Raw genomic sequence first — 16,525 nt, forward strand, 5'->3', positions numbered from 1 at the left:
TGTATCTTAATTATAAGGCTTTAATAAATGTCTTGATATCTGGTAGGACAAGTGTCCATCTTACATTTTTTCAATATTGTCTTGGCTGTTTTTTGACCTTAATTCTTCCATATGAATTGTAAAACCAGCTAAAAATGTTCATGAAAAACCTTTCTGGGACTTTAATATGAATTACATTCAATTTATGTATTAACTTAGGAGGAACTGCTGTTGATGTTGAATCTTTTCATCTCTCAGCATGAGATATATCGCTGTTTATTTACGTCTTAGGACTTTCAGTGAACTTTTGTAATTTGCTTTCATTTAACTCTTGCACCTCTTTCTTTAGATTGAATCTAGGTTTGTCATAGTTTATTGCTATTGCTGATGGGATCTTTTAAAAATTACATTTTCTAATTGGTTGTTGCTGATAAGGACGCCATGGATATTTGTATATTAATCTTATCTCCAGCATTCTTACCAAACTCTCTTATGACTTGTAATTGTTTGTAGTTTCTCATGGATTCTCAATGTAGACAATCTTATGTGCACATAATTCTTTTGTTTCTCTATTTCAAATCCTTATTTCTCTTACTCCTTTTCCTTTGTTTATTATGGCAGCCAGATATCTCACACAATGATGAGTGGAGTGGTGATAGAAAAAAACATATTTGTCTAGTTCCTGACTTTAAAGGAAATATGTTCCTAAGGTTTATCATAGATCTTTAGTAGAAACTGCTTAGTAAAAACTTCCTTATATTCTGGGTTGGCTAGGTATTTTATTGTACTTTTAAATTGTGAATGGGTACTAAATTTGATAAATGTTTTTTCTGCATCTATTGTGATGATTAGTTTTTCTTTCTTAATCTGTCAGTGTGGTGAATTACAGTAAGACTTTCTAATGTTGAATCTTCCTTGAGCTTCTGGGATAAACCTTACTGGTCATCACAAACACACACACACACACACAACACACACGCACACCATATATTTACCATGTGATAAATATGATACATGCAATCATGATATATATGATACCTGAGGTATATATCAAAAAACATATTTTAAAATAAATATACATTTATACACACACTACACTGCTGGGTATGTTTGCTAATATTTTATTTAGGATTTTTGCATTGATGTTTTTAACTGAGATTGACCTATTGCTTTCCTTTTTTGTACTGTCTACTTCTAAAATATAGCTTTAGACTGAACTTATAAAAATATATTTTTATAAGTATTTATAAGTATTAAAGTATTAAATATAATAAGTATTAAATATAATTTTAATAAGTATTTATAAGTATTAAAAATACAAATACAGGAGCTTTTGTTCTTTTTCTGTTTTTTTGGTGTCAATTTTGGTAACATATTTTTCTAGGAGATTTTCCATTTCATCTGTTTTTAGTTTTTCTGCTTTAAAGCAGAGAATCGAATTCTCATGCTTAAAAAAAAAATCTTTAGTTATGGCTCCTTTTCATGCCTAATAGTGTTTATTTGTGCCTTCTTTTGTTTCTCTTCCTCATTCTTGTGGAATATCTACCTATTTTATTCGTTTTTTTAAAGAATCCACATTTGTTTTGTCCCTATGTGTATTGTTTCTTTGTTTTTATTTTATTGATTTGTTATTATCTTTATTATTGCCTTCCTACTACTTTATCTTTATCCATTTGTGGAAAAAGAATTTTCTCCTATTGTCTTTGAGTTTACTTTATTGCTTAATTTTTTATTTTCTTAATCTAAAATTTTTTTTGTTTTCTGTTGTTGCATTTAATGCTAAACATTCCTTCTACTGATATCTAGGGTTTTAATTATTGTTCAGTTCCAAGTATTTTGTTACTTTAATTTTGATTTTATTTAATAATTTAACAGCATGTTTTTGAAATTTCAAGATGTACTGGGGTTTGGGGACTGTGGTTTTGTTATCGATTTCAACTTTTATTGTATTTTGGTTGATGAGTGTGGTCTGAATGTTAGCACTTCTTTGAAATTTGTTGAGACTTGCTCTGTGGCGTAGAACCTGGTTAATTTTTGTAAACATTTCATGTTTATTCTTTATTGCGTGGAGGGTTTCTTCACAGACATTAAATGAAGTTAGTAATATGCATTATTTACATTTGTCCTATTTTTTTAGCTTGGTCTATTGATTTCATAGAGATATGTGCTAAAATCTCTCACTATACTTTTGAATTTGTTACCTTCATATAATTAAGTCAGTTTTGCTGTATATATTTGATGCGGTGTGATTAGGTATATGGAAGGATTGCTGGTGAATGTATTTTTTTTACTAAGCAGTGATCTTCTTTATCCCCCCAAATGCTTTTGGCTATTTTAAAGTCTATTTTATCCTATTAATTGAGTCATTCAACTAAAATCAATATTTATTGAGCATTTATTATTTGTAGGAACACTTATTATTTGAATACATTTTTTCATGTTTATCCTTCCTGTGACTTGTTTTAGGCTACTCTCTTATAAACAGCTGGAGTTTTACAAAATTCAGTCTGAGGATTTCTGCCTTTTAATGGATTAGTTTAAGCCATTTACGTTTATTATGATAAGTCATATATTTGGAATTCATGAGGAATCCGAATGTTTTCCATCTGCCATGCTTCTTCTTTACTTATTTTTTCTTCCTATCCTGTCTTCTGTTAGATTACTTGAGTTTTCCTGTTGATTTTGCTTCCTCTTCCCTATGCCCACTCCTTGCTCCTTGTGTGGCACTAGGCTCCCCAGCCATAGCCACGCCCGGGGCCCAAGCCCAGGTGGATATGTTTCACAAAGACCAGTGCAAAAGACAGAACCTACCTAGGAGCTATTTCCTCAGGAAGATTTTTGAGTTGGATGAATTTTTGAAGGAAACAGCTCTCAAGAAGCCAACCTGAGCTCTCTGAAGGCTCTGTTGGACATCTTGGTGCCTGTTCAGTCCAGAAGATGGAAAAGGAGGAATGGAAGAAACAGCAGGAGAAGGAGGATAGGGATGAAAAGACAAAAGGGGAAGATGAAGGCAAAGGTCCTCCCAGTGGCCCTGTGAATGGCAAGGAGAAGATTGAAGTCCTCCTGCAAGGGCCTGAAGCTGGGGACCACGGATGTCACTGAGCAGTCCACAGGGTCACCACCTGGTTGCAGCTGCAGATACCTGAGACTGAAGATGGGAAAAGTTTTGAAGAAGGTGTTTGAGCTGATGAACACCCTTCACACCAAGCTGGAAGGCTCCCACAGTGAAGTAGAGTACCAGGACCCCACTGATGATCATGGAGACCCACAAAGCTTGTGCTGTGTTATATATGATGTCATCCTGAAGAACTTCAAGAAGCTCAGGAAGCCCAGGGGAGAATCAAAGGAAATGATGTATTGAGACTCTCCTCTCATTCTGTGATGGGCTCAGTAGAGACCTCCCTGCCTCTTACTGGAGACTCCAGACCTCCCCCTACCTTTCTCCTGTTGAAGTTTCTCCTTCCTCTTGCCTCCCAAGCACAAAAATATAGTCATACTGTTAAGACAATGATTACTGTTTCCCTCTTGATTTTTAATGTATATGTTTTGTTCTGCATCTCAGCTGTTACCCTTAAACCTTAAAAATTATATTTGCGTTCACAGAGTCTAAAATTAAAGTGTTATCTGTATCTCTTTGCTTCCCAGACAATGTAATACAGATTACTTAGAACACTTTAATCCAGCTTTTCTCTCTCTCACATATTCTGTTATGACACCGTCAGCTATTTTATTATCATCTATCATTTTGTTTCTGTCTGTTTTGTCCACATACAATTATTTTTTTTACAAGTCTACTTTTTAAAATTTATCAAAATAGATGTCATTTTATTCACATTGTGGGTAAGACTATGAAATCCAGAACCAGACTGCCTTAATCTGAATCCCAATTTAATTATAAATCACTTAGAATGGTGCCTGGTACACAGTACAGAGTGAGCCCTCAATAAATGTTATTGATGTTGTTTCTTAGATTCCATTCCCCCTTTCTCAGTTCAAATTCCTTCTTACTGAAGTACATCTTTGAGTTGTTATTTCATCAAGGATTTGGGGATATGAAACTATCTCTGTCCGTCTCTTATCTGAAAATATCTTTAATTCACCCTTAGTCTTGAATAATAATTTTCTAGGTATAGAATTTTACAGAAATATTTTCCCTCAGCATTTGAAAATATTATTTCATTGTCTTCCGATGTCTGTTATTGATGAGGTGCAGTCAGCGTCAGTCTGTCTTTTGTTTAGAAGGTTTTTTTTTTTCTTTTTTAGTGAAAAGAAATATCTTTGTTTTTCTTTTTGTTCCTGTCTTTGATGATCTGCAGTTTCACCACAGTCCTGTTAGGGGATTCAGTATACTCTTGAATCTAAGGATTCCTGATATTCATTGATTCTGAAAAATACTGTCATAATCTCTGAATATTGTTCCTCCCAGCTCTCTTTATTATCTTTTTCTCAGTCCTCTGTTGTAGGTTATTAGATCTTGTTCTTCTCTTCTTCTTCATGTCTGCTAACCTGTGTTTTCATATTTCCCACATCTCTACTTTTCTGTGGTCTATTTCTTTTCAGTCTCCCCCTACCCTTTCCATTCCTGTCCTCCTAAGGTATATAAGGGTAACATCTGGTATGCATCCTTCCACATGTCTCTCCAAGCTCATATATAAACACACAAAAATCCAATAATACCTTGTGCATTACTTTACAACTTACTATCTCTCTTAATAGTACATTAAGGATATCTTCCAGATAAGTGATACAAATTTAACTAATTTTTTAAAAAAATAGCTAAGTAAGTTCCATGGTATGGCTATACTACAATTTATTCAGCTGTTCCACTATTGATGAACATTTAGGTTATTTTCAGTTTTATGTCGACACAAATGTTGTATATAAAAACATCCTCATACATATTTACTTATGTGCTGGTTCCTTAATTTCTATGGGAACAACTTCTACCCCATCCTACTTCCCCTAACCCCCACTTCCCAAAGAACATTACTGTCTCTATTTTAGCTTTTTCTTCTGGCATTTCTAAATAATGTCTATGCTGTGATCTTTTATCAATTTTACTCATGATGTCTTAACTTCCTATTATAGTAAATACACATTTAGCTCTCTAACATAACCATATCTGCTGCTTTTCCAACCCCTTTCTCTCAATATAATTATATTGCAATATTGGGTTAAATCAGTTGTTAGTGTTTTCACTCTTTGGCCTATGGAAATAGTGTTAGCAGTTAAACTTTTTTATTTTTATGAAGTTAATATCTGCCTTTAAAAAAAATTTTCATTGGAGTATAGTTGATTTACAATGTTGTGTTAGTTTCAGGTATACAGCGAAGTGAATCAGTTATACATATACAGACATCCACTCTTTTTTTAGACGCTTTTCCCATATAGGCCATTACAGAGTATGGAGTTGAGTTCCCTGTGCTATACAGCAGGTTCTTATTAGTTATCTATTTTATATATAGTAATGTGTATATGTCAATCCCAATCTCCCAATTTCTCCCTCCCCCCTTATCCCCTGGTAACCACAAGTTTGTTTTCTACATCTGTGGCTCTACTTGTGTTTTGTAACTAAGTTCATTTGTACCCCTTTTTAGATCACATATAAGTGATATCATATGTTAATATCTGTCTTGTTTTTTTTTCTTAATTTCCTTAGTGTTCTTTGTCCTTGTAGGGAAAGATATTCCCCCTATATCTTTCATAGTCTCCCTGTACACATTTCCACAAGGCCGATCACATCAGAAATCCATGAGTTCTTCTTTTCTTGGTAACATCCCTTTTTTTCTGGACTTTTCTTCAGGCCTGTTGCACAGCTGTCGTGCTGGGATTTCTCTTCCTTGTTATTCTAGAACTTTCCGTGGCCTTTCTTATGAGCTGCATCCCCTATCGTGATCTGCTTCATTGAGGAAGCACATCCTCCAGCAGGATCAGAATTACAGCCTGGTGCCCTAGTGGTGGCTCTCACTATCTCTCTCTTGATCCACTAGTCCAGTCCTCTCCCTTCACTACATCACCCCTCTGCTTTAGTCCTTTGTTGGATCACATACATTTCCTGTTTTTCCACTTACACATTTTTGTGGCTACCAATCTATAAGCAGCCTTTCCAAAATGGATCCAAGAGAGATAGATTCACACTTTGAATGTCCGAAATGTCTTTATTTTATCTTCTCACTGGAAGGCTTGTCCGTCTGGTACAAAGAATTCTAGGTCAAAACTAAATTTTCTGCCAAAGGGTGAAGCCATTGCCCTATTGCATGCTGCCTCTCAGTGTTACTGCTAGAAGGCTAAGACGGTTCTGATTCTTGATGCTTTGTACCTGACCTTCTTTTTCCTTTCTCCTGGGACCTTGTAGAATCTTTTCTTTCCCCCAGTAGTCTAAACTTCACAATGACTTTCCTATGTGGGAGTCTGTTTACTTCTATTATACTGGGCAATCAGTGTGTTCTTTCAATCTGTTGAATGTGCTTCTGTTAGCTCGTCTTTCTTTCCAGAACTCCTATTATGTGGGTGTTGTACTTTCTAGACCAGTCCTCTAAATTCCTCCTATTTTTCTCTCCTGTTTTCCATCTCTTTATCGTTTGCTCTCTTTTGGGGCAATTTCTTCAACTTCAATTTCCAACCTGTCTATTGGGTTTGCAGTTCTGTTATTGTTTTAAATTTCCTCTTTTCATCTATAAATAGTTGGGTTTTTTTAAGCATTCTGTTCTGTTTTCATGTGTGTGACATTCTCTCAGCATTCTGAAAAAAAAAATTATTCTCTTTTGAAATTTTCTTCTCCATTCATGGCCTCTATTTCCTCCGTGTTGCCTTTTTCTGTTTGTTTTGAACTCTGTCTTCCCTTATAGAGGCTTTCCTGGCATGTCTGGTAATTCTTGAGTGTCTGGTCATGTTTAAGAGTGAAGAACTAATAAGTTTATTGGAAGCTCTCAGGATGTGCAGGGCTTGTTGACTTTGAGCACTATCATAGAATAACATGATAATGCCATTTGTTGGGGAACTCCTAATGTCAACCCCTAAAGTCTCCTACTGAAGAACCTACAGAGATGGTGAGATTCTCCAGGGAACACCCTTCCAAACTCTCCCCTGGACGGTGAAGCTCTGCCTGTTCCAGTGCTGAGAGCTGAGGTTAGGAATCAGACTGGAGAGGTCAGCGTTCAATATACATATTTTCTGCTTCGTTTGATGTGTGGCATCTCCCAATCCAGGAACCCTGTCTCCAGAGACCATACCTCCAGTTTTACCCATTGGGGTAGAGGCTGCTGCCCAGAAGGGTGGAGAAGAGGAGGGGATCTGGGGGTCTGGGGATATAACTGGTTCTTAAACGGCTTTCATCCCATCTCCTCATTTTAGTCACTCCTCCCTTCCCCTCCCTTCCCATTTCCAAAGGTAACTAGTGCCTTCTGTTCCTGGACCCTTTGAGCATCTGCTACTTGGTTCCTAACTCTCCTTATTCCTAGTTTAGGATTCTGCCTCTTCTGTTCTGCTGGTTCTCTTGCCACTTGTCCAGCTGTTTTCCATCTTCCAAACTCTTACTGCTGTTACCCCTTCACTTGTTCTTCGTGTCCTTCTGGGTTTATGTCTTTTAAATGGTCACTTTCTCTAGTTTTAGTGAGGTTTCAGAGATACCAGTGTTAGATACGGTGTGTTCAGTTCTCTGTTTTTACTTGGAAGTCCTGTGTTACATTTTGGTTGATTTCCTCAAATCTCTTTTTCCAGTTCACTAATTCTATATTTGTGTCACTCTACTGTCTAACTTTTCCATTGAGTTATTTTTAGTTCTATTTTGTTCTTTTTCAGGTCTGCTATTTTCTTTTTTTATTTACTCCTATTATTTCATTATGGTTTTTAGTCTTTCTTTTATCACTTTAATGATTTTAAGAAATCTTATTTCGTAGTCTGTTTCAAATTGTAGTATTTTTCCAGTTCTTAGATTTTACCTTAAAAAATATTCTCTTTACAACTGTCCCTCATGGTAGTTAATTCCCTTATATGTGTGTGTGTGTGTGTGTGTGTGTGTGTGTGTGTGTGTGTGTGTGTGTGTGTGTGTTGTCAAGTTCATCTTCATAGACATTTCCCTTCTATGGGAATCTTGTAAGTCCTGAGTTGTGAAATCGTCCCTATGTAGTGATCACGTATTTGTTTATTCTGGTGATCAAAGGCATTTCGATGGTCCTGGAATTGTGTTTATATTCATTGCTTGTCCCACCCCTCCACATGCAGATAATGTAAATTCTGATCCTACAACTGAATGTGGTTCGTGTTTAGGGTTTTGATTTCTCAGAGGCTCCCTAAGCGCTGGATACAAGGCAATTGTCTGCTCTTCACCTTGAGGCCAGCAGGCAGTGTTTTGGTCCCTTTTTCATGGATGGGTGACTTTAAGATTTATGAAAAGGGCTCCGTCCTGCCTCCCTCCCTCCACCTTATGCAGGACCAAGGCCACGTCTCTTCATAGGCATTAGAATCTAATCACTATCCCCAGATCCTCAAGGGCATTTGTGGGGCTCTGAAACTCCCTTGGACCCCACAGAGTCAACTTTTTGTGAAAGCTCTGGCTTCAGTTTTTCTTCATTCCTGGAGCCTATGCTTTTCTCCCTTTCTTCTTTCCTTCTAGGCGCAGCATTGTGATTTTTCTTGAGAATTTCGTATCTTTGTAGTGGAAAGGAACCCATCAGCCCAAAGTTTGCCATTTTGCTGGAAATAGCTCAACATCCACTATTGAGCTCAATCTAAAATAAATAAATAGATTCATTAAATTAAACTAAAACCTGGAATTGACTGTAAAGGGCCAGAGATTGAAAGGTTCTTAGAGATCTCTTCATCCAACCCTAGCATTTTATTTAAGGAAACTGAGGCTCAAAACTGATGAAACCACTTGCCCACAGACAAATGGCCAGTTAGTGAAAAAGCTGAGGGTAGAAGTCAAGGTGGCCACTTTTTTCTCACCACATCACAGGGAGGAGCGCTGTCGTCTAGCACCAGCACTCATCTGCTTGCAAGACTCCCCAGTCTGATGATGGCTGTGCCTTAAATCATGGTGAGATTTGGGGAAGGACACATAGGCCATTTGTGTTGGTTTTGTCATTTTAAAATCTTCTGGACTGTAAAGTAATAGAGCTTATAGAATCACTTAAGTGGTTTATTCCTCTCCCAATTTTGTCTTTTGTTTTTTTCAAAGAAAAATACCTTTTTCCCTCTCCTTTCTTCCTTTTTTTTTTTTCCCTTTTAGGACCCAGTTCAGGTTCCATCATCTCCCAGAAACCTTCCCTGCAGCCCATCGAGGGTTTTTTTTTCTTTCCCTTCTCTAACTCCTTTTGAAATTGTCATTTGAGCCATGTGATTGGCACCATATTACGAATCTGTCCGACCCTGTTTAATTATCGAATGTGTATGTGCTTTGTCTCCTCAACTAAATCGTAAGTGCTAGTTTGCAGAAGCCATGCTTATGTATCTTTACCATTTCCCAAAGTGATTTTCGTGATTAATTGATGAGGAAACAACTTAGAGGAAATATGTTCCCTGAGATAGAGCCTGGGTTTGGTGTCAGGAAGCCTGGATTCTGCCCCTTTTCTTGGCATCAGCTCCCTGGTGAATTTGAGCAAACCGTCTTACCTTGTATGGACAGGCCGCTGTGGTCCGACAGTACACGTGTAGATAGAGTGGTCATATAATTTATCGTTCAAATGGGGACAGTTATGAGAGTGAAGGGGGAGGCACTATTAATAATTTTGCAGGGACAACAGGTGTAAACCGGGACTCTTCCTGACAAGCAGGGACATATGGTCACCTTATGTCATAGATCACCTTGAGCTCTTCAGAAAACTTTGCACAGCTGCTGTCAAAATACCAGTCTTCAAATAAAAATATTATCATCCCTTGCAAGAGCTTTCCTCCACCAGCATGACTTCACAGGTAAGAGAATGTTTAGTTTTCCCAGACGTTCATGTTTTCTCAGCTAATTTCCTGGCCTTAAGTGCTTGTTATAACTGAAGTTAAGGTAAATGATGGGTTCGAGAATTAGTGCTGCTAACAGACAAATGCCTTTATTTTCCATATCAACCCATTCTCTGTCCTGGAAAAAAAGAACAGCCCCGATTTTGAGAGCTCTGAGCCTTGTTTTCTTGGGTACTTTTGAAACATAGGATCTTACCTCTAGTACATCCAGTGATAGAGGGAAGGGTTATGAATGGCTGTTGGCCCTCAAGCCTGAATATGTCTTCATATAATGGTGTATTCGGTGGCTTAGCATAATAGGTGAGGTAGGTCTTTAAAAAGACGCATTACAAACACCATGCCTCGCTAGCTGGCTTGCTTCTGCAGCTCCAGCCAGAGTGCTCTGTATAGAGTAGGTACTTCATAAGTGTTTGTTAGCTTGCAATTCCGAGGAACACTTGGGAGACAGTGGCGGCTAGTAAACTTCCCAATGCTGGTAACTCCATTCCCGCTTGTGCTGAGGGAGTACTGTTGTGGTTGGGCTGTGGTGTTGGAATGCAAAGACAAACAGATACTATCTCCTTCCTCCAGGATTTTATATCTAGAGGCAGCCTTGGAGCTGTAAACAACTAAGTCTAAGAAAGTTCAGGAGAAAGAACAATCAGTTTTGACCTGGGGTAGTCAGGTGGCATGTGAGCTAGGTTTGAAAAGTAGGATTTTACCCGAGGACAGAGTTGGGTGAAGGCCATTTCACAGAGAGGGAATGGCACAAAAACAAAAACCTGTAAGAGTCCAATTGCTTGGCGTGTATGGAGAATCAGAAGAAGTCCTGTGTGTCTGGAAGATACGTGTTAATAGTTGGGATGTCCTTTAATGTCAAACTAGGGAACTCGGGTTATATCATGCAGACAACAGGAATTACATAAAGTTTTGGATTCGTGCAGTGATACCAAGCAACTCATGTGTTAGAATGATAGCCTGGTTGTAGGGAGACCGGTAATGAAGAGGTTTTGGTGTTCAGGAGAGATACCAAGGCAGGGGAGTAAAAAAGGAGGAGCCAGATAGGAGATAGAGAATTGGCAGTTGGTTGGATGTAGGGTTGAGGAGGAAAGAAGAACCAAACAGGACACCAAGGGACTGAGAAGATGGTGACCCCAGGACAAGACTATGGAAAGCTGGAGAAGAGCAGAGCTGGGCTGGGAGAGTGCCCTTGATTCCTAGGGAGGTTTGTGAGGAGATTATGTGAAATAGTACATGAAGAAACCTTGAAAGGTGCTTTGCATGAAATAAATGTTGGATAAACACTACATTGAAAGAAGGAGGGAAGGAAGGAAGGGAAGGGAGGAAGTTCTTCTTCTCTCCTCTCTGTGGGATATTTAGGGTTTTAGGAGATCCAACGGGAATCATGCACTGGGGCTCTTCCCATTAAAAAAAACTTGCCAATTGTTTCATGTTAATTGAGCGTACAAACCAGGAGAGAACTCAGATAGAATGAAAGACCCGAACTGGTTGGTATCAGACTGAGGAGAGGTGGGCTTTGAGCCAGACTTGGAGGAAGAGAGGGCTGTGGGGTGATGAAGAGCCGCCGAGAAGGCAGGAAGGCGGAAGGGAACACACCACCCATATGGAGAACGGGAAGGATGCCCATTACCATCAGAGGTGGTCTCGCAGGTGGAGAAATGTCCTGGGTCAGCGATGGGCGGCAGGGGGCGGCGTCTTCCGGGGGGCGGCTGGGCTGTGGCTTACTTTCTGACGAGCCCACCTCGAAACTCTGTCGGGAGGACCCTGGTTCTCTGTGACAACCTGTCCAATCCCTCCCCAGTTTTTTCTGACCATTTGGAAAAACAGCAGGGCAGTCCTCTGTGTGATTAGAAACTAAGTCACATCGACTTTTCCTCTTGAGCCATTTCAGGATAACTTTCCATAAATCCTTTTATTGGAAGTACCGGCCAGTACTTTGTCTTACAAAATGCCTTTTGGTTTCTTTGCCTCGGTCTTTGATATTGGGTAAATATTTTAGTTTCATGATTACGTGGTGTTTAGATGGCAGTGCATGAATTGGCATTACTAAAATTGTTTGCCTTCAGTTATATTACATCTGCTTCAGGAATGCCAGAAAAACATAAACATGGCTTATTTAGTAAACTACCTCAATTGGAACATCTGAGAGAGAGAAGGCACAAAATCTGGCAGTTGGCATGATGTCTCCTCTTGACTCAGAGACTCTTGAAGCTGGGAAGTCCTTTGGAAGCCTTCTACTACCACCTTCTCAAACACGGTGCCACCCATCCTCTTCCTGAATACTTCGAATGAAGGGGAGTTCTCAGAATGTGCCAACTTTTAGAAAAAAGCAAACCACAATTGGATAAAAGATTTTAAATTAATTTCTCCTAACACATCAGAAACTTTTTAAGTTGGCTACAGCATAAAATGAATGCAAGCCAGAAGTTACCTGGGAATATTTTTATGTGATCTACAACATTCCAGTGTTTGTTGGATGCAGTGCTTGTCAATAGCTTGTCTTTTTTGGGTGGAGGAAAGCTTTTTACATCATCGTATCACATAATTTCTCTTTATCGCCTATGGTTTCTACCACTTTGGTCTTTTCCCTTGGGTATTGTACCTTTCTTTGACATGGTTTGCAAGATGTGGCTGCATTTAGGGGCGTGATATTCACAGTGGGTTGGTCTCTCTGTACAGTTACAGTTGTCTGTAATTTTGGATTAAATCAGCCGACTGACATCTGGCTGTGTTTTTGCGGGCATCCATATAAACTTTACAAAGGACCACTGAGATTAGCAGTTCTTCTTCATCAATGTTTCACTTATTCATCCCTTTATTTAGAAAACATCTGAGGCCCACTACGTACCTTTCCATTTCCACCATTTCCTCTTAATTGGGGGCCATTATCAACTCTCACTGATACTACTCCTTTATAAATGGCTTTTAATCTCTGTCTTTGAGGACCACTGCATAATATCCTAAAACATCACTCATCATTAATCATTAAGTGACCCTTCCCACTTAAAAACTTTCATGGCATAATTTTTTAAATAATACATTTTTTTTGTTCTGATTACAAAAGCAAGATATGGTTTTTGCAGAAAATCCAGAAAATAGAGAAAAGCAAAAAGAAGAAAAAAAATCACTCATAATCTACCACCAAAACAGCAACCTGTTGTTACTATGTTGGTACACAGCCTATAAGTTGTTCTTTTGTCTTTCCTGTTACTGAGAGCCTTCCCAGTCTGGTCCCAGCTTGACGTTGCAGCCTTCTCTCTCTAGTTGCTTCCTCTCTGGGGACCTGTATTGCCTTGCATGGGACTTTTTATATTTCTCTCTCAATGAATTCTTCTGATTCTATATACAATACAGGTGGTTGTAAATATTTTTCAAAATATATATAAGAAGTAAAGTAAAAATTATATTTAAAAACATCTCAACACCCTGAAATAAAAACCATCGACATTTTGCAGACTATCTCATCATCTTCTGTTTATAGACGTGTGCCTGAGCACACACACATGATTTCCTATAAATGAGATCGTGGCATCCATGTGGTTTTTATGGTTGCTACCTTCTTTCATTTTCACTTATTTCTTTCCTCTCACTCCCTTCCTTCCTTCCACCCTAATCCCTCTCCCCCATGTTGCCAGTGTTATCAACCTTGTGTGTCATCCTTCTGTGTTTCACTCCACTTCACTCATATAATTATATCAAACATTTAGGTAGATAGATGGATAGGCACAGAAACATGTGATTTTGGTCATTACCTTATAAAAATCAGATCATATCATATGTCCCTCTCTGCATCTTGTTTTTTTCTCACTTCACAGGATATATTGTTGAAATTCCTCCGTTCTTTCTTTTTCATGACTGCATACTATTCCTTGGTTGACCATGGCATAACCTATTGAATGATTTTACTCCAAACAGTGCTGTGGTCATATGGGCATGAGATGACTTCATCAATGATGGTATTTTTGAATTTGGATAGATATTTCCAGATTGCTTGCTAAATGGTATAGCAATTTCTGTTTCCACTAGCAGTGTATGAAGTACCTTTTTTTTGCATCCTTCTATGTGGCTGTGACATTGTCACCACCAAGGAGCAGTACCCCTAAATTGCAGGGAAGGATGGGGGGACAGGGTCCCTTTGAAGTCCCAAACTTCAAGACAAACATGGGGCCACAATAAGACCATCACAGTAATATATATAAGAGAATTCATTAAGAGGAGATTATGGTTTTCTAGAATTGGGTTCTGGGGAAGAAATATTTATGGAAATGAATCTTATGGCCTGAAGTGTTATTTTATATTTAGGATGATTTTTTTTTAACCTGACAACATTTGGTTAGCATGGCAGCTAGAAATTTTCCTCTTGGCTTTCATTTTTTCTTTACAGTTTTTGGCAGAATTCAAAAGGTGAAACACATCACACACAACTTCTGAACCTTTGCATTCAAAATACGCAGATGGGAGACTTCCCTGGCAGTCCAGTGGTTAAGACTTCGCCTTCCAGTGGAGGGGGTGCGGGTTTGATCCCTGGTCTGGGAGCTAGGATCCCACATGCCTTGGGGCCAAAAAACCAAAACATAAAACAGAAGCAATATTATGACAAATTCAATAAAGACTTTAAAATGGTCCACATCAAAAAAATCTTAAAAAAAAAAAACAAACGCACATGGATGTATGGCAAGATGGGATCTGAGTAAGAGTTCTCATAACATGGTTTACATTTCCAATGCTTTAAAAATAACCGTCCATGTGGTGTCAGAAGTCTGCAAGCAGTGGGTGGGTTGGATCCTACAGACCATCTCCTGAGCTGGGCTGTTTGCTGTACCTGCTCGTCTCCAAGATGGCAGCTCAACCCCTCTCTTCCCTCCCCACTGCCTGTCTTCCTCTAAGTCTGGACTGTCTGGTGCTTTCTACTCTTATCCTGGATGCCAAGGTCTGCCACCACTTCTGTTGTCCTTCTTGCTTTTCTTCTTCTTTTCCCTTCTGTCCCTCTCACTTTCCCACAAAGAGGCTTGGCATTTGCAGCCAATGCCTGCCGTTGAGATGGCGCTTTGAGGCCAGCAAGCCTCCCCTCCCATATCATTTTTGATATAACCTCAAGGTCATTGGCCTGTGTTAGCTGTTTCCATCCCTAATTTTTCTGTTGATAGGCTCTCCACCTGACAGAAAAGTTTCTCCCAGCACCCCCCCTTTAATTTTTTATCTAACATCATTTTGGGACCTTGAGTCCCTGAGAGCCTGAGGCTTCCCTGTACTTCGAGGTAGAAATAGATTCTGTCTTCTAGAGAATTCTGACCAGCCTGTTCTGCAAAAGAATGTTGGCTCTTGGTGTCCCACCAAGAAAAGACCCTCTGGGTTAATGTGGGTTATTAGAGTTGCATGGGGAACAAACGAGGTGATCTAGAATCCAGTTCTATCATTCTTCAGTATAGTCTCAATGTCAGGGAAAGTCTTGAGTAGGATTCTGGTTTTAACGTCTTAATTCTGAATTTACTCACCTTCGTGGATTAGACAGAGCCTAAACATTATTTTGATAGTGTATGTTTGTGTGAGTGTGAGTGTGTGTGTATGTGTGTGTGTGGTTTAATATGTACAACTTGGCTGAACGCAGTAGGTCTGTGGTTTATCTTTTACTGAGAACTGCTTTCCCCCCCACCTTTTCTAAGAAAATGCTAGTTTCCTAAACTAAAGTCTTTCTTTTGAGTTTGTTAGCAGTGAGGGGTGTTGTGTGAGGCCCTGTCGGTGATACTAAGATCAAACAATCCCCCAATTCAGGTGACTTTCACACAAGTCATAGTGACTGAAATAGTATTGAGCATGTGATGCTGGTGTGTGACACGTGAATATTTGTCAAGAAAAGCACCCAAGTCACTACAACTGGCTGCAAGAGTAAGTGATTTGCCTGTTTTACTGTTTTTACATACATATTTATTTGAGAATCTGAAACCAACCTTTATAGTTTGGGGAGGGAAAGTAACATATTCAGTCAGCATGAATCTGTTTACCTGCTTTTCCCTTTCACTGTGTGTAAGAATTCAGGTCACTTAGTCTTAATCAAGAGCAATGTATAAATTAAGGGACATGTATCTTAACAAGTTTGAATTTTCTATATGTTCTTTCTCTCTCCCACTCCCCCTTCCTGCAATTCCTTTCCACACTTTTTCATCCTTTTTGTAAAGGTAGTAACCTATATTTGATAAGGCTTGGAATTCAGACCTGAGATACCTCGGTCCCAGTTGTGGCTTGTGGCTACTTATCACTATGAGACTCACTGTCTAGCCTTGCTTTTCTAATCTGTAAAATGGGACACCCTAATTCATGTGCCCATTGAAAGCATCATAACTTCCTTCCCTTTCCTCCTTTCCGTTGGAGAAACTCGGAATTTTCAAAACTATTAAATTCAGTATTTTTAGGGCCACTTAGAAGTTTCCTGTAACCATAGAGAGCAACTAGAAATGCAGTGTTCTACTCTCATAGTCATTAAAATCCCCCACCCCCAGAGCAAACTGGTTACATCTCTGATAAAACCTGTGCAAGGACCAGGAGAATCAGAGATGGTCTGTCCCCTGATTTTCATGATGTAAGAGCTTCCCTC

At 38.8% G+C, this 16,525-nt stretch overlaps 1 protein-coding gene across 10 annotated transcripts in view; it reads left to right on the forward strand.

Annotated features, from left to right (window-relative positions):
- The window catches only part of BCL2 (BCL2 apoptosis regulator), a 184,665-nt gene that overhangs the window by 85,678 nt on the left and 82,462 nt on the right, over positions 1-16,525 (forward strand). The window contains exon 3 of one of the 10 annotated variants that reach the window (XM_082416936.1): positions 2,638-3,773. The exons of the other annotated variants lie outside the window; for them this stretch is intronic. Coding sequence (XP_082273062.1) covers positions 2,638-2,646 — 9 coding nt within the window. The 3' untranslated portion in view covers positions 2,647-3,773. Of the gene's footprint in view, positions 1-2,637; positions 3,774-16,525 lie in introns of those variants that run through there. 10 annotated transcript variants of the gene reach the window in all.

Source organism: Balaenoptera physalus (genome assembly GCF_965194825.1).
Source record: "Balaenoptera physalus genome assembly, chromosome: 12".
NCBI lineage: Eukaryota > Metazoa > Chordata > Mammalia > Artiodactyla > Balaenopteridae > Balaenoptera > Balaenoptera physalus.